This window comes from Oculina patagonica, chromosome 6 (genome assembly GCF_052425735.1).
Source record: "Oculina patagonica isolate OP01 chromosome 6, crgOcupat, whole genome shotgun sequence".
Classification (NCBI taxonomy): Eukaryota; Metazoa; Cnidaria; class Anthozoa; order Scleractinia; family Oculinidae; genus Oculina; species Oculina patagonica.
In genome coordinates this window covers 19938199-19957272 of record NC_135763.1, presented here as the reverse complement: position 1 = coordinate 19957272, position 19074 = coordinate 19938199, and the positions used below count along the sequence as shown (strand labels likewise).

At 37.9% G+C, this 19074-nt stretch overlaps 2 protein-coding genes across 2 annotated transcripts; one reads left to right on the top strand and one right to left on the bottom strand.

Annotated features, from left to right (window-relative positions):
- Nucleotides 1-422: 422 nt before the first annotated feature.
- LOC144656828 (aplysianin-A-like) lies at nt 423-6545 on the top strand. The gene is made up of 6 exons (XM_078517071.1): nt 423-780; nt 1768-1953; nt 2553-2595; nt 3449-4213; nt 4861-5064; nt 5856-6545. The coding sequence occupies exons 1-6, from the start codon at nt 561-563 to the stop codon at nt 6121-6123; spliced, it is 1686 nt and encodes a 561-aa protein (XP_078373197.1). The 5' UTR covers nt 423-560; the 3' UTR covers nt 6124-6545.
- Nucleotides 6546-7591: 1046 nt separating this feature from the next.
- Nucleotides 7592-14429, bottom strand: LOC144656831 (aggrecan core protein-like). The gene is made up of 6 exons (XM_078517074.1): nt 14218-14429; nt 11988-12235; nt 11456-11570; nt 9204-9326; nt 8253-8671; nt 7592-7695 (listed from the first exon to the last, which is right to left on the bottom strand). The coding sequence occupies exons 1-6, from the start codon at nt 14264-14266 to the stop codon at nt 7675-7677; spliced, it is 975 nt and encodes a 324-aa protein (XP_078373200.1). The 5' UTR covers nt 14267-14429; the 3' UTR covers nt 7592-7674.
- Nucleotides 14430-19074: the final 4645 nt, after the last annotated feature.

Here is a 19074-nt window from a genome sequence, read left to right as displayed (position 1 = left end):
TTCAAGAAAAGTGCAGATCAAACGTCAGATTTAACCAGATTGGCTTTATAACAATGTCTCGCCTTTTAGAGCCTCTAAGTAACTTTTTGCCCTTTCATTTATAAACGCTTTTGATGCCGCTAGAGGACCCCCCCCCCCCCCCCCGGTATTAGCTCCCGCAGTTACTTCTAAGCCCACCCAAGTCTCTTTAGGGACGGACCATTATTTTCTGGGGGGGGGGGGGGATGAAAAATTTTCCTCTGCAAACTTTTTTTTTATTTATGCACCTCTGCAAACATTTTTTTTCGAAATTTTTACTATTTTTTGTTATACATATCGTGTTTGCAAACAATTTATTTTGTCTTTCCAGGCCCTGCAAACAATTTTTTTCAATATTTTTCATCCCCCCCCCCCCCTCCAAAAAAATAATGGTCCGTCCCTTATAATACGAAGGTGTTTGCGTGACTGAAAAACAATCCATTCCTGCAATTACGTCATCGTGGAAATTATCTTTCGGAAATTTACATTACTGAAGAGACGCTTTCGTGACCAGACGGTTTGGAACTACAAACGCGTCCCAAATGGAAACCACATATAGGGTTGTAGATAATCCCGCTCAAAAGAGCAAACGAACTGGCATTTTCTTGAAGTACAAAGCCATCGCTGCTATCACTGTTGTTACACTAGTCGTTCTGATTTCAGTGGTTGTCCTAGCCGCGATTCTCGGTCCTGGGCGAAAGCGTTCCAGTTCAGAAGCATGTGACGGCAGCAATGCCAAGCAAATATCTGGTGACAGCAAAGGTAAGACATGTAAAGTATTAAGGCATACATGTTTTGCAATAGTAAATACATATAGAAAAAGAAGTTCAAAAATGCCCGACACCGTTCCTGAGTTTAAAGGAGTTACGTGGTGTAACACACATTTGTAGAATTGGAGAGCAAAATTTCCCCGGAAAATTTCGCAATTTCGCTGATCTGCGTTCGATCCACGTGCACTAGCGTGTTTGCTGTGTCAAATAAATGTCACGGTGATATGGGATCTTATGAACCTCGGACTGCAATTGTTGAAAGACGAAATGCCACGGTATGAACCGGGGGAGGGGGTCACTCCCATATACCTGTTGAGCTATATAGTATGTGCCGCTGTGAAGGGTATGGTTTTCAAGTAGTTTAGTCTGGGATAGGGTATAGAAATCAGATTTTTGCTCCAGAATAGGGTATCATTTGCCGGGAAACTGATCAGTGGTATAAAGAATTACGTAAATAGAATCATCGCGGATGTAACTCATGCAATCAGTACTTCGTTTGTTTCTAGGGAACATTTTGATGTGAAAACTATTGGTCCGCGGTTTTTGAGTTAGCATGGTAGCCTGCGAGCAGGCTCTCTATTCGGGGGCAGTTCTATTCTATTCTCGCGCCTTCAGCACTCGCGGGATCGCGCCTTCGGCGCTCGAACCCAATATTCACGTTGCCAATATTCACGTTGCCCCCAAATAGAGAGCCTGCTCGCAGGCTATTAGCATGGCAACAATACAAGTTTACCGGAATTCTAAAAATTTCATGTGTCATTGTTTATTTCATCTATTTTCAAGTTGTTTTCATTATTTTGAACTCTGTAGCCAAAGTTGATTTAAGCTTATCTTAATTACTTTCTATTGGAATTGTTTTGTATATATTTATTATTTTTTCTAACGTAATAAAAAAAATAGCAAAATCTAACCTGGCGGATATTAATGGCGTCACGCGAAGTAACGTGAGTTATGAACTCAAAGTTTGACTTTGTAACAGATGAGCAAACCACTCAAATGACATGTGATGTGGCGATCGTTGGTGGAGGCATTTCTGGTCTGTATGTAGCGGAAACTCTCGTCAGGCTACAGAAAGAGACAAACGTTTGCTTGTTTGAAAGAGAAGATCGGTTTGGTGGACGAATACGCGATCACACTTTCCAGCGGGTGCCTAACATCCCAGTCAGTAAGTATTGAGCTATTGAATTTTACATATAATGATTTATTTAGCTGCCGGATTTGGGATTGTACAGAGGAATTTATATGCGATATTCGGAAAGTTTGGGATTTGTACTCCTCCCAGTTAACTGCTCGTGATTGATGGCATTCAGGAAGGTTCATGTACCCCCCCCCCCCCCAGCTCCGCTTCCTCCTTACCGAGTAATATCTTGTACGGCCTGATCCATCACACAGCAGACCCTACAACGTTGAATGATAAAAAATGAACGGCGTGTACAAGGTATAACTGCTCGGCGGCGCAGTAATAAGTAGCCCGCGAACAGCGCCCACAGTGTTGTTTTAAGCAAGGGAAAAAGCAGAAAAACCTGTTCGCAGGCTAAGTCATTGGTTAGCGCGTTGATTATAATAGATTGTCGAGCCCCGATCACTGCCTTCTTCCATGCAAAACTCAAACAACAACAACGACAACAACAACAGTACACAGAAGAGTTATGCATCAACACAAGGCTGAGAAAATCTCGCCTTTTTTAGAAGATATTATTTGTCTTCTGAGTTTACACTTCTCTTTCGTCACGTGTCCTTCAAGTGTGTCTTGTTTGTTTACAGGTCTAGGCGCTTGGCGCGTGGACGAAGGTCATTCAGCAGTTTGGTGAGTGACAAGTGATGGTTCCTAAACTTCGTGCAGGCCCGTAGCCAGACATTTTGATGCGAATGGGGGTGATGCCTCATGAGCGCCGAACGACAGGCTTTTTAGGTGGCTCGGGGGTATCATCCCCTGCAGAATTTTAAAAACTTATCCGAGACAGCATTTCTTGCGTTTTGAAGGCAGTTTGATATTAAACTAGGCTGCCAAACGCAAACGTAGAAACTTGAGTAATTCTGGAACCTGTGTTTTTGATAAAAAAAAAACCTTATGTGACATGTAATTTGCAATTTTAGAGAATATGGATGACAGAATCATATCGTTACTCACAATTTGTTTAGTACTTTAATATAAAAGGAACGCAGACACAAAATAAGTATCTTTACTGAGTATTATTACGTCAAATCTTAATTGAAAAAGTCCGAGATGTAGGGAGTAAAAATGTCTATAAAAATAACTTGATGTTATCTTTTTTGTCGAAGACGATGGGATGTAAAAACCTACCACTAAATTCAAACCTTTCATAATGTTGGTATTTAACATGGATCAGTTGATTAAGACCATTTTCAAACTTCACCAGATCGCGAATAAATTCACAGGCACTACTCATTCAGTCCTTTTTTTCATTCCATGTTCCCCACAGGCCTGTCGTGGAACATATATAAGTACAAAGATAAGATGAGATTAGATGCGATGGCTTTATTTAAACAAGGTTAAAAATCCTTCAGCATTTTACATTTTACTGCAAAAAATGCCTTGAAAAAAAGGAATCAATTCTCACGAAAAATCAGCCACTAGATGGTCATGTTCCTGTGCGATCAAAGTGCTGTCTTTGATTGTTGTTCTTGTTCTTGTACAGGGATATCTTCAAACGCTTCAATATCTCAGCCAGTCAGCTTGCTAAAAACCATCATGACAGATTAGAGGCGCGAGGTATCTTCGCCACTGACAGCCTGACGCTGAAACAGAAAGCGTTTCCCGCGCTCAACCATGGAAGATTCCAGAATTCTACCTATATACAGATGGTGCGTTACCTCTTCAGCCAACAAAAAGAAGCGTCAAAGTTTGCAAGTTTTCAGGACTTTGTATCGGAATATCTAACGCCTGAAGGATTGCAATTGTTCAGCCATTTGAATGCATTCATACCAGATTATTCCCAGGAAGGCAGCGCGGAATCAGTATTTGAAGCTGAAAAGGCATATGCAATGGCCAACAGTACGGGTAACTACTTCAGGCCTGATAGCGGATTTACTGAAATAACGCGAGCCTTGAAAATGTCTGCTCTGAAACATGGAGCAAAACTTTACAAAGACCAAGAAATCATAGCCATCGACGAAGACCAGGAAAAACAATTCAAGCTGAGAACATCTAAGTACTTGGTAACAGCTAACAAACTGGTTGTCGCTATTCCAGTAGATCCAATGAAAAAGATAAAGGGTTCAGTTGCTGAAAAGATAAAAAACGACTCCACCTTTGATTCAATTGGAGTCCTGTTGGCCTTTAAAGGCTTTGCCGTGTTTGAAGAGGCCTGGTGGCAACTCAACTCTACCAGAAGTCGTTATCTGGCGGACGAACAAGAAATGTTGTCTAACAGCGACTGTCTTGGATTCACATTCCCATACAAGTATGTATAAGTAGACAAAGGTAACAAGATACGCAAAGTCCCCAGCAAGAATTAAGGCTAAAATTGAAAATGGAAAATTGATTCCAAGCCTAGAAAAACAGCAAAGAAATAAGTGCGTTCGTTCATTCTGACGCTTATGTCCTCACTTGCTTATGCTTGCGCTTAGGTTTATGCTAGTAAAATACAACCGTTATAAATCCAACATCATTACGCAAATCTCTCACCACTCTGTCCACCAGAGCGCAGCGAGATGCATTGGGATCAGCCCAAGATAGTTGAGCGTTGTCATTATCAAAGTACAAGCGCTCAGATCCAGAAACTTTTCGCGCGGGTCGTTGCTATAGTAGAGACTTGACTGTGTCTGGGAACAGCGCAAGAAGGCCTCTGGTACTTAGGGTAATCTCTCAACGTTGCTTAGCGCAAAATAATAATGGGAATCATTACTTATAGTATAAAACTATTTCGAAGTTAGCACGTTTCACAGATCAGCATGACACTATAGAGATACTTGGTAAGTTAACAATATTTTACGTACTTTCTTTCTTTCTTTCTTTCTTTCTTTCTTTCTTTCTTTCTTTCTTTCTTTCTTTTTTTTTCTTTCTTTCTTTATTTCTTTCCTTCCTTCTTTCTTTTTTTTCTTTCTGTAGACCACGCGGTCCTAATGGCGAGGCAGTGCTTCAAATGAGTTATGCCAAGATTCATTGTGCTGTTAAGTGGGGAGAATTGTTAAAAGTTCAGTCCAAAGAATACGTGGATCAAGAGATGCACAGGTCACTGAAAAGATTGTTTCCTGGTGTAGATGTACCGAAGCCCCTGGAATCAGTGTATGTGTATTGGGACAAGGGCTTTATGTAAGTATAGTCGTAAATCAGCTTACCAGTACGTGTTATAATGATAGAGCATGCGTAAGGACGCAATAATGTCACGACAATGCACGATCGTAGTTGACGACTTTATCTCCCTTAATCGATGTTAGTCTGTAGCTAAAGCTGTAATTTACAATGACGCAGGTACTGGACGGGATTTATAATCGTGCGTATTGATGCGGACGGCGCTTGGTGGCGAAATTTAGAAGAATGGAAGTTATTTCTGCAATAACGATTTAAGACCCGTAGCTTTACGTAAAAAACACAATATTAGTTGTAACGGGCGCAAACAAACCAGGTTTACCGTAATATTGACCCAGGTTATTCATACTACAAAAATGTTCGGACCGTGAAATGTTTGGACTTGGAAAATCTTCAGATGCTTTCTTATCTTTCCGAATAGTTTCATTTCGTCATAGGCAAAAATGTCATCCCTAGGTTAATCGAAAGACTGAACAAAAAAGTTGAGTTGCGCCAAGCATCGTGGCAATGTTGGTCCAGTTCGTTCTCAATATAGATCAAAACGAAGCCAAACAGTTGCCTTTTTATCCATTTTTCGCGCATGTACATCTCAAACTTCAAAGATCATGTCATGATGTTCTAGAGACAATTTATAAATCAAAATCAGTGTTAGATCCCTCCTCCGTGTATTCCCGTACGCTGAGTGCAATTGCTGCGATTAGAGATATGGTGGTGATTGTGAATGTATTCATTTAACTGTATTAAATTTTAATGATAACATTAAAATAATTCATCGGCAAAAATCTTCTTTCCAGGCACGCTCAGCGCGCTGGCACCCACATTTCTTCATTTAAAGTTGTCGACTGGGCCAAACGTCCCTTCCCAGGACAGGATCTGTTTATAGTTGGAGAGGCTTATCACCCGTTGAGGGGCTGGATAGAAGGTGCACTTCAGTCAGCACAGAATGCACTGTTGGAAGGATGGAACATAGGAAGCCTGAAAGATCCAACACTTGGGAGAGCGTTATCACAAGAACGTGTGATCAATAACCACATGTACTTAAAATTGAGTCTGTTTCCTTGAAGTGGATTTGTACGCTTTTGGACGAGTTGGTCACTGATGCTCGTACCACATCTGTAGCTGAGCATACCCAAATGCCCTAAAACACGAGGCGTATTTAGTTAGTGATTTGCTCTGTAGTTTAATTAGTTTTTAGGACAACACACAGTCAACGGGGAAAGTTAACCGCTCTCATTTTTATTTTCATTTCAAATCATGGCATTTATATATTCACAGTATGCACATATATATATATATATATATATATATATATATATATGCACACTGCTTGCAAGATGCGTACGCAAAGAGTCCCTATCTTCAGTGTTCGACACTAACTTTCTTGCCAATTTGCCCTTTGGGCAACCAGTTCTGTAGTTTTTCTGGTTGCCCATGTGTCTTTTTGGTTGCCCACCTAGTAAACTGTTGTTGCCCATTAGCACTCATAAGAAAAATTCAAACTTGCAAAAAAAATGCTCAACTTTATTTTACAAACTTGCCTTCTTGCAACAGTGATTCATTGGGTGATAAATCAGTCGTAGAGCACAGGATCATTGATATTGAATAATAACTACAACTATTATCTCATCTCTTGTGTTCACTCCTGTATCTATCAAACATCAGCCACAGAAAGTCCGTCTCCCACTTGGTTTGGTATTTTCTCACTGCCATGCCTTCGTACTTAGTTCCGGGTGTCTCAGTAGAGATTTCCTCCAGCTTTGGTTTCTTAGCTTAGAACTTTAACCTCTTCAACTTATTTTCTTTTTTCCTTTTCATTGTCTTTCGTGTTTTCTTCGAAAAACCAAATTGAAATCGACTCATTTTGTCTTGTTTTCAGGCATCAACAATTTGATCGCCAACGCCTGCGCCTGTAACAATGCCAAGCGGCTGCTTGGAAACTGGGTATCATTTTGAGATTTGCCAACATTCCTTGCGCGTGATAAAACATGGCGGCCACGATTTTCTGCAAAGTGTTTTGCGCTTGTTTCGTTGTATCTTGTTCAAACTAATATGTATCTTTATTCAATCTACGGGTATGAAAATATCCTGAGGTGGGTACCGATATTAACACAACAAATAAACTGACATCAAAGAGTTTTCAATTTGCTTTATTTCTTGCTGGACAGGAGCAAAGCATATGATTGCCCGATCGGGCAAGTTTTACCGTAGTTTTACTTGCCCATTGAATCATTTAACTTGCGCCGGGCAATCGGGCAAGTGAGGCAAGCGTTAGTGTCGAACACTGAATTCTTTATTCAGGTTTAACTAAGCACTTAGTGTAACTCGATAAAACTTGCAGTTATTAACAAGACTATATTTAGCAAGTCAGTTGATTTTTTGTTTGAACCAGAACAACGTCTATTCAATTTATTGTTTCCTTTCTATCTTGTCAAGATGAGCAGTTCAAAATAAGATTCTGTCTTGAAAGGTAAAACTTTATTTTAAGCTCTTAAAGTAAGAATTCATCTTGTGAACTTTCTGCTATACTTTGTTTTTTTCTACTTTTCTGTTTTTTTTTTTTCATCTGGAATGTCTTCCAAATTCCAAGCGCGACGTGAACAAAACTCTCTCTCTTTAGTGTTCTTTGCAAATATTCTAAAAACAAGCATAACGAGAAAATTGTTTAAACATAAGAAAAACGTACAGACATACATACCTTATCCACACCTGTAAAGAACGGTAATTTTCCTTTTACTGAACACTACTTATTCTCACGCGTGTCAAACCTCGAGAACGTAATTGTAGTTTTAAATTTAGTGCATATATGTAATTCAAGGTCAGGGAGACGTATCATCTATCTATGATTAGCTTAGCTGTTATAAGCTTACATTGGCTTATAAACAATGGACTAATAGTTAATAGTTTAGATTAGGTCTAATATTGCAAGTAATTATTTTTGTTGTATCTAGTTTTTAATTTTCATCACCATGAAACTTTGAAATGTACTTTATCAACTAGACACATGAGACACATTTTTACACATTTTAACTGCTGCCGTTTTATCCTTATTCGTTGCTGTGAATGGCACAGGCATGAATTTTAGGTTTTTGCTAGTGACAGTTGCTCTTTAACCAAAGAGGCAGTTACAAGTACCCACCCACCCTACAATCTACGTCTCTGCCTTGTGGTTAGGTTTAGGTGCTTGTTTATACCTTTTCTTTCTCGCATATATACCCTCGACTTTCACCACAACCTTTATCGTGCCATTGTCCAAAGTATATTTCAGTACCAGCGAACTTTCCATTTCTTATTCCGGCACAGTTCTCTTTGTGACCTTTATCGTTGGGTTGCTGTATTTTTACCCCTCCCCAGTTTGTGTAGTTGCCTAGGTTACTGTCATCAGACCATTTCCATTTGTCTTCTTCTTGTTCGTCTGTCAAACCGATCCAGTAGTCCACTTTACTAGGTCCTGAGAGAAGCCTCGATCTGATAAACTCGTTCTCATCTGCTGATTCTATTTTCACCAAATGCAAACCAAGTCTTGAACAGTTCTCTTTGGCATTGTGCCATGTCTTCTTTGTTTTGAAAAGGACATAGCAAGAACTAGAAGCGGCGTCTCTTTCAACACAGGCTGAAGTTTTGATAGATATAAGGTTTTGTTAGTGCGAGGAAAAAGGAAAGTTATATTTTACGTAAACTTAGCTTCTGATTCATGCTAAACAGGGCCAATAACGCTCGGAGCGTCAGCTTTTCGACACAGCAACTGGTTTACGTTAATTATCAACTTAAAGTTGAAATTTACTGTTCTCTATCAGTGACGCAGATTCTTTAGAACTCAAATCAACTTCATACAGATTAGATACAAAAGGCCTATTTACAAATAAGTCTGTGATGAACTAAACGAATCACACGACAATACACTATCAGCTCGTATATGCACAGACCGTCCTCCCTGCCTTGTAGTGGACTATCTTTTTTCGCTCGAAAAGTTAGTTCAAATTCTTGCTAACCTGTTGTAAAGTAGAGTTGTTTCTACTGAAGGCCTAATGATCCAGAGTGATTATTTTCTTCATCTACTCGCTTATAAATCTTTCAGTTTTCAAGCTTCAGAAGTGGATTAAAGGCTACTTACTGCTAACTTTTTATAGTTGATGATCTCTTACCGAAACATTCATATCCATTTCCAATGAAGCCAGGTTTACAGTTGCATTTAAACGAGCCTGCAGTGTTTTCACAGTTTGCTTCAGGATGACAGTTGTGATCCCCAGTCGCGCATTCATCGATATCTAACGAGAATAGAAAAGCTCGATGATAAATCTGGATAAATTATCTTTAAAAAGACAACAATGCTTTTCCGCTTTCGGAACATGTTTCGATGTTTCACACATCATCATCAGCCACAAGGAATATCGTAAGGCTTACAAAATGATCGGTATTATATATCCTGCCTTAGAGGAGCCTTATAAAAAAACATAGAAAAGAACAATAATAAACAATTATTGGATGAGGTTTTTGTGATATCCAGAATAATCAAGGTCGAGGTAAAAATCGCCCGTAATTCCGAATATCACATAAACCGAATCTAATAATTGTTTTATTATACATTGTTTTTCTGGAAAAGGAAGTAATGACAAACGATTTCAAACTGTTTCAAAACTTGTGCTAATTCCGGCTGGTCTTCCTACTAAATCGTGTTTTCCTTGTGTTTTCCGAGACTTTATTGTCCAGCAATTTTTGAACTTTGGTCAAACTATTTCTATCTCGTTTGAAGAAGTGAATCGACAAACTATGAATTTCCTTCGCCGCCAGATGCCTGACACATTGCTCTTGGAAATCATGCATCGCGCGCGCAACCTACAGATTAGTGAATAATCTGCTAGCAGATTATTCACTAATCTGTAGGTTGCGCGGGGTTGCGCGGATTCCCAGAATTAGCTGTAGGCTCTTAGCCAATGAGAAGACAGCTAGTGACTACAATGTATAATAATAACAGTAGGCTGTAATAAATACATTTAAAAGGGCACGTAACGATAGACCAAAAAACTTGTTCGTTTATAAGTTCAGGTTTCTACTGTTCAGTACCTGTTAGCATGATCAATAATTTTGATACAGGAGACATCACAATTGTCCCGAAAATGCCTAGAACAGTTGAGATGTTTAATTAAAAGCAAGCAAATTCTTGTCCCGTAAAAGATGCTCATTTACACCTGTGTGAAAATGTTTATTGGTTTCAGCCAAAACTGAATTTGGACTTTGAAGCATTTCTGCCAATAACACAAGAACTTCATGACCTAACGATCGATTACGTATTATGCTGCCATCAGTTATAATCATTATTGTAACTCCCCATGTTTCGTTGTTATATGTCAGAATTGGAGTGATTGTCGTACCGAAAACTTTACTTGAAAGGAATGGTGTAAGTCGGAATTTAAAGGGAGTGGGACAAGGCTAATTGCATATTTAATACAACTGCTTTACAGCGGTTGATGATCTCTTACCGAGACATTCATGTCCATTTCCAGTGAAGCCAGGTTTACAGCTGCATTTAAACGAGCCCGCAGTGTTTTCACAGTTTGCTTCAGGATGACAGTTGTGATCCCCAGCCACGCATTCATCGATATCTAACGAGATGGTAAAACTGTATGAGCACTTTTACTAAGCTTTTCTTTCAATAACAAGAAAACTTCAAAACCTAACTACCTATTGCGTTTTATGTAGTCGTGAAATGTTATCATATTTACAACGAAAACTAACATGTGTGGGGCTTCGAAGCAAAGTGGATCAACCTCCCCACCCCCATTGTTTTGTGTATATATTATCGAGTAGTATGACCTCGTACTTGGTTTTCACATGGAAAACACTCTTCTCAAACTCATTAATAATTCATCAAGTTAAATCAAAGAAAATTATAATCGTGACGGTGGTTTGGAAACCCGATCTTAATTAGCATAGATTTTTTTATTTTATTTCTCCGTTTACTCCGTAGTTTTTGTTTTGATTGAGAAGATATATCAAACACTCGAGACAGTGTTTCATCGGCTATCCAAACACCTCGAATTTCGTCAAAAATACTCCGCCGCGCGTCGTATTTTCAACTCTCTTCTCGGTGTTTGGATATCCCGATGAAAAACTGCCTCTCGTGTTTGATATATTACTTAAACATCATGTTTGGTTATTACTTCCCTAATCTGTGTTATAACAAATGACCAAACAGCAGGGGGACCAGGGGCAATGCCCCAAGCCCCTAAAACAATAGCAAATGCTACATCTTGAGGGCCAGTAGAATTAACAACTTTGAAAGCTGCTACACTACACTACTCTAATTTCGTTTGTTTGTTTGGTTGGTTGGTTTCTACCATATTAATCAGTAACGAGGGTAAATCAGATGAATAGACACTGAAGCAACTGATCACACCTTCAGTACAGCTTGGACCAGTAAATCCTGCGGAACATGCGCAACGAAAACCTTCCCTGGTGTATCCTCTTTGACACTTCGTGTTTCCAACACAAGGATCAGCGTTACAATGATTCTATAAATAAATATATAAATATATAATTTAGCTCCCTCCTTCCCTCCCTCTCTCCCTTCACCCTCTCTCTCTCTCTCCCTCCCTCTCTCTCTCCCTCTCTCTCCCTCCCTGCCTCCCTCCTTCCCTCCCTCCCTGCCTCCCGTCCTCCCACCTTCCTTCCCTTCCTCCCTCCCTGCCTCCCTCCTTCCCTGAGTTCCCTCCCTCCTTCCCTCCCTCGCTCTCTCTTCCTTTATTTCTTCATTATTTACTCAGAAAACATAAAGGTTTGACTCCATGTTCACAAAAAGCGCTGAGAGATGTGTAACTTATATGGAACGTACTCCCATACTTTCCTTACTTTTTACAGTAAACATTAAACTTTTCTTAATCTATTATAAGAGAAGTGTTTTATAATCTTTATCTTTTCCGCCGCATTACCTCGACCTCTAGGTACGTGTATCCTTGCTTATCCTTCAAAGACGATTGTTTTTCATCGGCCTTGTTCAGCTCGCAGGTGTGTTTTCCGTCTACCACTGGTCCCACATTAATGGACACACAGTTGGACTCTAAATAACACTTCACACGACAGCTACCTGGATTTGGTACCTCCACCACTGGCACTAACGAGTGCCCCAGCAGCGCTTTGTCGAACTTTGGTTTCTTCCATATCATAGTGCGACAGTCATCTTTCAAAAAATAGAAAACCCACGGAAATGGTTAACAGAATTTAATTTGGTCCTGCATTTTTGTGAGTTAATTGAATTAAATTTGTAGTACTAAGGCTCAAAACAATGAGGTTGAGCAGTTAGAACCATAGACAACTAAAAAGGAGCAAGTTAAATGTAGGATTGTCGATTTGGGTAGGTAAATATTTCCAATATTAAACAATTAGAGAAAACGATTTTCGAAATGAAACAACAGCTTGGAAATTGGGGAATAAGATTTCAGTCGTTTCCTAAGTATCTGCTATTTTGATATTCAGCTTAGGATATCCGAAGAGACTGGGAAAACAGTCCAACGTGTCCAAGACGGGCGGAGTTAGAGTTACTTGAGCGTCTTATTGAAATTTTACCGCTCACTGACAAGTGTTGAAGTCTCACTAGGATTAGATTTTTAGGTTAAGATGACATCTCTACTGCCTCAGTACATGTACAATGTAGGTTAAAGATAGCTCTTGTATAGGGTCGGTTGAAGTGAAGGGATTTTTTAATATTTGCAAAGTAAATACAAGAGTTGTGCATTTTGTTAGCACCACCTGGTTGCTAAACAGTAAGTGTCTGAACGAGTTAGTTGTTTTATAAAGGGACTCGTCTAAAGTTTTGTAGCTTATTGAAGGGTATGGATTATGAATGCATGGATTTTTCTTGTTTAAGTAATTTTATAGCTTTTGATATTCACTTCTGAAAATTACACTAACATTATCTTTTCACTACTGAACAGCGGTAAATTCACCACTGAATGTGGTAAATGATCTCGACTTTGCCTCGGTGAATATTTAACAATTATTCCATAAGCCCGCGTTGGATACGAGGTGGTAAATAGCCAACGAGGCGCGAAGCGCCGAGTTGGCTATAACGACTCGAATCCAACAAGGGCGAATGGAATAATTGTTTTATTAAATTCTTCTCAAGCATGTTCAAATCGACTGGACATTTCATTTTGATGTAAACGAAGTGATAGTATGAGGAGGCGCGAAAATTTCTGGCGCGGTGTTCACTTCTTGAGTTGAATGAAACATACGAGGAAAGCGAGCAAGAGAGTTTTCTTCAGAAGATTTTCCTCAAACAATCCCCTCTAAAGTCGTCTAAATATCCTGGAAATTGTGACAACAGTTAAGATTTACGAGAATATCCGAAGCAAAACCTTTTCTGGAAACTACAAGTCTTGTGCAAGTCGAACGAAGCAAGTGTTTGCATTGTACTTCTTTACGGCTCCACGGCTGTCATCAAGACTGCTATATTATTTGAAGCGAAACTGAGCTCAAAGTGGAACAGGTTTATTGAAGAATGAAAGAACAAAACCAAGATTGAAAGGTAACAAACTTTACTGAAGTGCTGAGCCTAGTTTTATGACGAACACTGAATGAAACTGTGTCAGTTTGCCGTTCTTTCGTAAATTATTTGCTGCTTTTCTACTTTATTCACTCGCTCTTGTTGTGCGTTCAGTTTAAAAGTATTATTAATTACACTTTTCGCATCTATCCTTTTGTTTTGCGTAGTTAAATTTACTATGGTATTTCTGTGGTTTTTGTAGGCACCGCTAATTATTTCTTGTTCATAAAGCTCGCCAAATTCGCTGTTCAAAACCATTTTTCCGATGGAACTGTCGCTCCCGCAGAAAAATTTTAGCTTGCCAATAGTAACGCAATCATTTTCCAAATAAGGTCAAACTAAGGTATTCGAGCTGACAACCGGGATTGAGTGAACCAATCAGAATGCTAGAAATGCAATATCCGAGGTTGAGAATTTAATAATCACTAATATTACATTTGCCTTCAGCAAGTAACTGTCACAAGAAATACTAAAACCAAACATAAGTATTGGTGGTTGCTGTAAACTTATTTATTAACAATTATAAATTAATATAATCCAATCAGCTTGTTTATCAGGCAAAATGAGCCACCTTTTCAACAAGCAAAACGATAATAAAATCATTGACATGTTCTTACCAGCGCATCCTTGAAAAATCCGTCCAAGGAAAAGAAAGACCAATAACATTGTGGCAGCAGTCTTATCCGTAAATATCTCGCTTAGGACGAAATTCAGCGTTTGGCTTGGACATGCTGTTTGTCACATCTTAGGTAATTTTAGGATGATTTACTTTTCAAAGACTAAATGAAAGACAGTTTTGACATATGTCAACTGTCTATCCCCTACCAAAAATGCCAATTTGTTTAACTGGAATATGTGCGCAAGAGGGTCTGCACAAACAGACAGGCAAAACAGACAGCAAGCGGAAATCTATAGCCGGACATGAAAGCCATTTTCACGATATACAATAAAACTTTTATTATAAATATGTCTTGATATCAGCTTTTGTTGAACTTACCATTAATAAAAGCCCTTAATTTTTACATCGATGAGCTAATTTGTTAAAGTAATTTAAGCTGTTAATGGCAAAGCAAACAAAGGCACTAAACAAATAGAACATTTTTAGCATTTTCTCCATCTTAGAAAGGATCTTGTGGACTTGTTGAAAAAAAATACTTAAAATCATAACCTGATATATCTTATAATGATCAATGCTGTGCTACAGGTTGAACTAAAGTACTTCTTTCCTTACACAATAAATTAATAACACCTTTCTTTGCCGGTAAAATGACACCAAGTTTTTTTTTTATTTCAATTCCTTTATGCTCAAATTCCTGTTTGCATACAAAACGACTTTAGCTTCCTAATCTTTAATTAAGAACACATAATTACAGGTGAATTTAAAACTGTGTATTCACAACAAACATCTTGGTGTCTTACTCGGGCGCCGTTATAAAACTGAATTTCACCGAAAAACCGTCCAGATCCCGAAAAAATCCCGTGTAACTGAAAATTCTCATAGTATATCTTCCAGTGTTATTATAAATTGATTCCTGCGTAATGCTAGCTGGCGTAGCAGGTGTTTTCGTTGGAGGAAATACGGAAACGACGATGGCGTAAAAACGGGAGAGGAATAAAAACGTCGACAACACAAACTAACATGTATCCAATGAACATGATGAAAAATGTCGAATAACTCATTCGCAGAATAAATCTTGGTAATAAAGTTGAATAATTCATTGTGTTGGGAATGGCTATTGTCGAATTTGCTTGCACTTTTTTTTAGTACAGGTATATGATCTGACAAAACGATCATAATTTTTCAGTGCGATTTCACTCAAAAGTTGCACCGCTAACATATTAGATGAAGCCCAGTTTTACCTTTTTGAAAGCACAAAAGTATTTTATTTTCGTTGAGTGTATTTGTAGCTCTACTGAGTACGAAAATAATCAATGAGATTTTCATCGTTTTTGAGACTTTAGCACTGTAAATGACATAGAAACTCATCTAAATTTAAAGAAAAATATTGCGATATTTTTTGAGTCATTTTTCTAGTGAAAACACAATTACTTTTTAAATTGAAAAGGAGCCTTAATTTTTTCCCATAGTATATAGGTAGAAATTTAGCCACCAAAAAATTAAAAAAAAAACAAATGGTTACGAATGCAGAGCTAAAGATTGAGATGGATTACAAACGACAAACGTAAAAAATGGCCACTTTTTTTCAAAATACGCTTTTCATTACGTAGCTCGTTAACAAATTACTATCGTCCTTTTTTAGATGGCTGAGCCATTTTCCTCCATAATGACAGCGATTAATATATGGAAATGATTATGACCTTCGTTGAAAGAGATTTCTTGGAAGAAAAAAGTCATTTGACATCACGTACAACACGTTACAGTCATTCATTCCCTCTGAGCAAAAGTCCCTCACACGTTAACTCATTAAGAAAGTTATTCACTGCATGACACATTGTTTAAGCCGGTTGTGAATCCTTACTTACAATATTTGCCTCATTCAGTTTCTGATCGAGCTACAGAAATATCAGTTCTGAATATGGTTGAGAATATTAAAATTTCGCCAAATAAGTTTCACAAGCTCTTTGGAGTCAATTCGTATACCGTATTTACTCGAATAAGCGCCGAGGCGCTTATTAAATTTTTCGTGCTTCAAGTGCGGCGCTTATTCGAGGGCGGCGCTTATTTAAAATTTGGAGGTCACAAAGAATCTTATCTTTTACAGTTATTATACCTAATCGTACCTTTTTGGTACGCTTCGGCGGCATATCAGGCGAGTTTGGTCGAGCCATGGTTCGTATTTTGGCGAGACGCAGTCGAGCCAAAATACCCATGGCGAGACCAAACGAGCCTGATATGCCGCCGAAGCGTACCAAAAAGGTACTATTAGGTATTTACCGTACCCAAAATGAAATTTAGCCAAAAATCCGGTGATATTATTTGCTCTGTTGAAGCCATGCTTGCCAGACACGTAGTGCGAAATGTGTTGACCTGCTTGTATTGATACTTTTTTAGTCTTCAACACTTTTAGTCTTCTCACATTTTTTTACTCGTTTGTTTGGAGTTTCATTTCCTAAATTTTCAAAATCCAAATTTAGCGAAAAATTTGGAAACTCCGACTCCATTGTTTCAGTGTGAATGTTTCAGTACTCGTCGGTAAACATCGCGCAATTGGCGAGCGCGCTCAAGTTTAGTTTTGGAGTTAGTTGTTTTATAAAGGGACTCGTCTAAAGTTTTGTAGCTTATTGAAGGGTATGGATTATGAATGCATGGATTTTTCTTGTTTAAGTAATTTTATAGCTTTTGATATTCACTTCTGAAAATTACACTAACATTATTTTTTCACTACTGAACAGTGGTAAATTCACCACTGAATGTGGTAAATGATCTCGACTTTGCCTCGGTGAATATTCACTAATATTACATTTGCCTTCAGCAAGTAATTGTCACAAAAAAATACTAAAACCAAACATAAGTATTGGTGGTTGCTGTAAACTTATTTATTAACAATTATAAATTAATATAATCCAATCAGCTTGTTTATCAGGCAAAATGAGCCAACTTTTCAACAAGCAAAACGATAATAAAATCATTGACATGTTCTTACCAGCGCATCCTTGAAAAATCCGTCCAAGGAAAAGAAAGACCAATAACATTGTGGCAGCAGTCTTATCCGTAAATATCTCGCTTAGGACGAAATTCAGCGTTTGGCTTGGACATGCTGTTTGTCACATCTTAGGTAATTTTAGGATGATTTACTTTTCAAAGACTAAATGAAAGACAGTTTTGACATATGTCAACTGTCTATCCCCTACCAAAAATGCCAATTTGTTTAACTGGGATATGTGCGCAAGAGGGTCTGCACAAACAGACAGGCAAAACAGACAGCAAGCGGAAATCTATAGCCGGACATGAAAGCCATTTTCACGATATACAATAAAACTTTTATTATAAATATGTCTTGATATCAGCTTTTGTTGAACTTACCATTAATAAAAGCCCTTAATTTTCACATCGATGAGCTAATTTGTTAAAGTAATTTAAGCTGTTAATGGCAAAGCAAACAAAGGCACTAAACAAATAGAACATTTTTAGCATTTTCTCCATCTTAGAAAGGATCTTGTGGACTTGTTGAAAAAAAATACTTAAAATCATAACCTGATATATCTTATAATAATCAATGCTGTGCTACAGGTTGAACTAAAGTACTTCTTTCCTTACACAATAAATTAATAACACCTTTCTTTGCCGGTAAAATGACACCAAGTTTTTTTTTTATTTCAATTCCTTTTAGCTCAAATTCCTGTTTGCATACAAAACGACTTTAGCTTCCTAATTTTTAATTAAGAACACATAATTACAGGTGAATTTAAAACTGTGTATTCACAACAAACATCTTGGTGTCTTACTCGGGCGCCGTTATAAAACTGAATTTCACCGAAAAACCGTCCAGATCCCGAAAAAATCCCGTGTAACTGAAAATTCTCATAGTATATCTTCCAGTGTTATTATAAATTGATTCCTGCGTAATGCTAGCTGGCGTAGCAGGTGTTTTCGTTGGAGGAAATACGGAAACGACGATGGCGTAAAAACGGGAGAGGAATAAAAACGTCGACAACACAAACTAACATGCATCCAATGAACATGATGAAAAATGTCGAATAACTCATTCGCAGAATAAATCTTGGTAATAAAGTTGAATCATTAATTGTGTTGGGAATGGGTTTTGTCGAATTTGCTTGCACTTTTTTTTAGTACAGGTATATGATATGACAAAACGATCATAATTTTTCAGTGCGATTTCACTCAAAAGTTGCACCGCTAACATATTAGATGAAGCCCAGTTTTACTTTTTTGAAAGCACAAAAGTATTTTATTTTCGTTGAGTGTATTTGTAGCTCTATCAGTACGAAAATAATCAATGAGATTTTCATCGTTTTTGAGACTTTAGCACTGTAAATGACATAGAAACTCATCTAAATTTAAAGAAAAATATTGCGATATTTTTTGAGTCATTTTTCTAGTGAAAACACAATTACTTTTTAAATTGAAAAGGAGCCTTAATTTTTTCCCATAGTATATAGGTAGAAATTTAGCCACCAAAAAATTAAAAAAAAAACAAATGGTTACGAATGCAGAGCTAAAGATTGAGATGGATTACAAACGACAAACGTAAAAAATGGCCACTTTTTTTCAAAATACGCTTTTCATTACGTAGCTCGTTAACAAATTACTATCGTCCTTTTTTAGATGGCTGAGCCATTTTCCTCCATAATGACAGCGATTAATATATGGAAATGATTATGACCTTCGTTGAAAAAGATTTCTTGGAAGAAAAAAGTCATTTGACATCACGTACAACACGTTACAGTCATTCATTCCCTCTGAGCAAAAGTCCCTCACACGTTAACCCATTAAGAAAGTTATTCACTGCATGACACATTGTTTAAGCCGGTTGTGAATCCTTACTTACAAT

Excerpts from the sequence above, each read along its gene's own strand:
- LOC144656828 (XM_078517071.1), top strand. The coding sequence starts at position 561 with ATGGAAACCACATATAGGGTTGTAGATAATCCCGCTCAAAAGAGCAAA. Across the intron at positions 2,596-3,448 it reads GAAGGTCATTCAGCAGTTTG|GGATATCTTCAAACGCTTCA; the intron begins GTGAGTGACAAG and ends GTTCTTGTACAG. Across the intron at positions 5,065-5,855 it reads TATTGGGACAAGGGCTTTAT|GCACGCTCAGCGCGCTGGCA; the intron begins GTAAGTATAGTC and ends TCTTCTTTCCAG.
- LOC144656831 (XM_078517074.1), bottom strand. The coding sequence starts at position 14,266 with ATGTTATTGGTCTTTCTTTTCCTTGGACGGATTTTTCAAGGATGCGCT. Across the intron at positions 11,571-11,987 it reads ACACGTACCTAGAGGTCGAG|AATCATTGTAACGCTGATCC; the intron begins GTAATGCGGCGG and ends ATTTATTTATAG. Across the intron at positions 9,327-11,455 it reads TGGTCCAAGCTGTACTGAAG|ATATCGATGAATGCGCGACT; the intron begins GTGTGATCAGTT and ends TATTCTCGTTAG.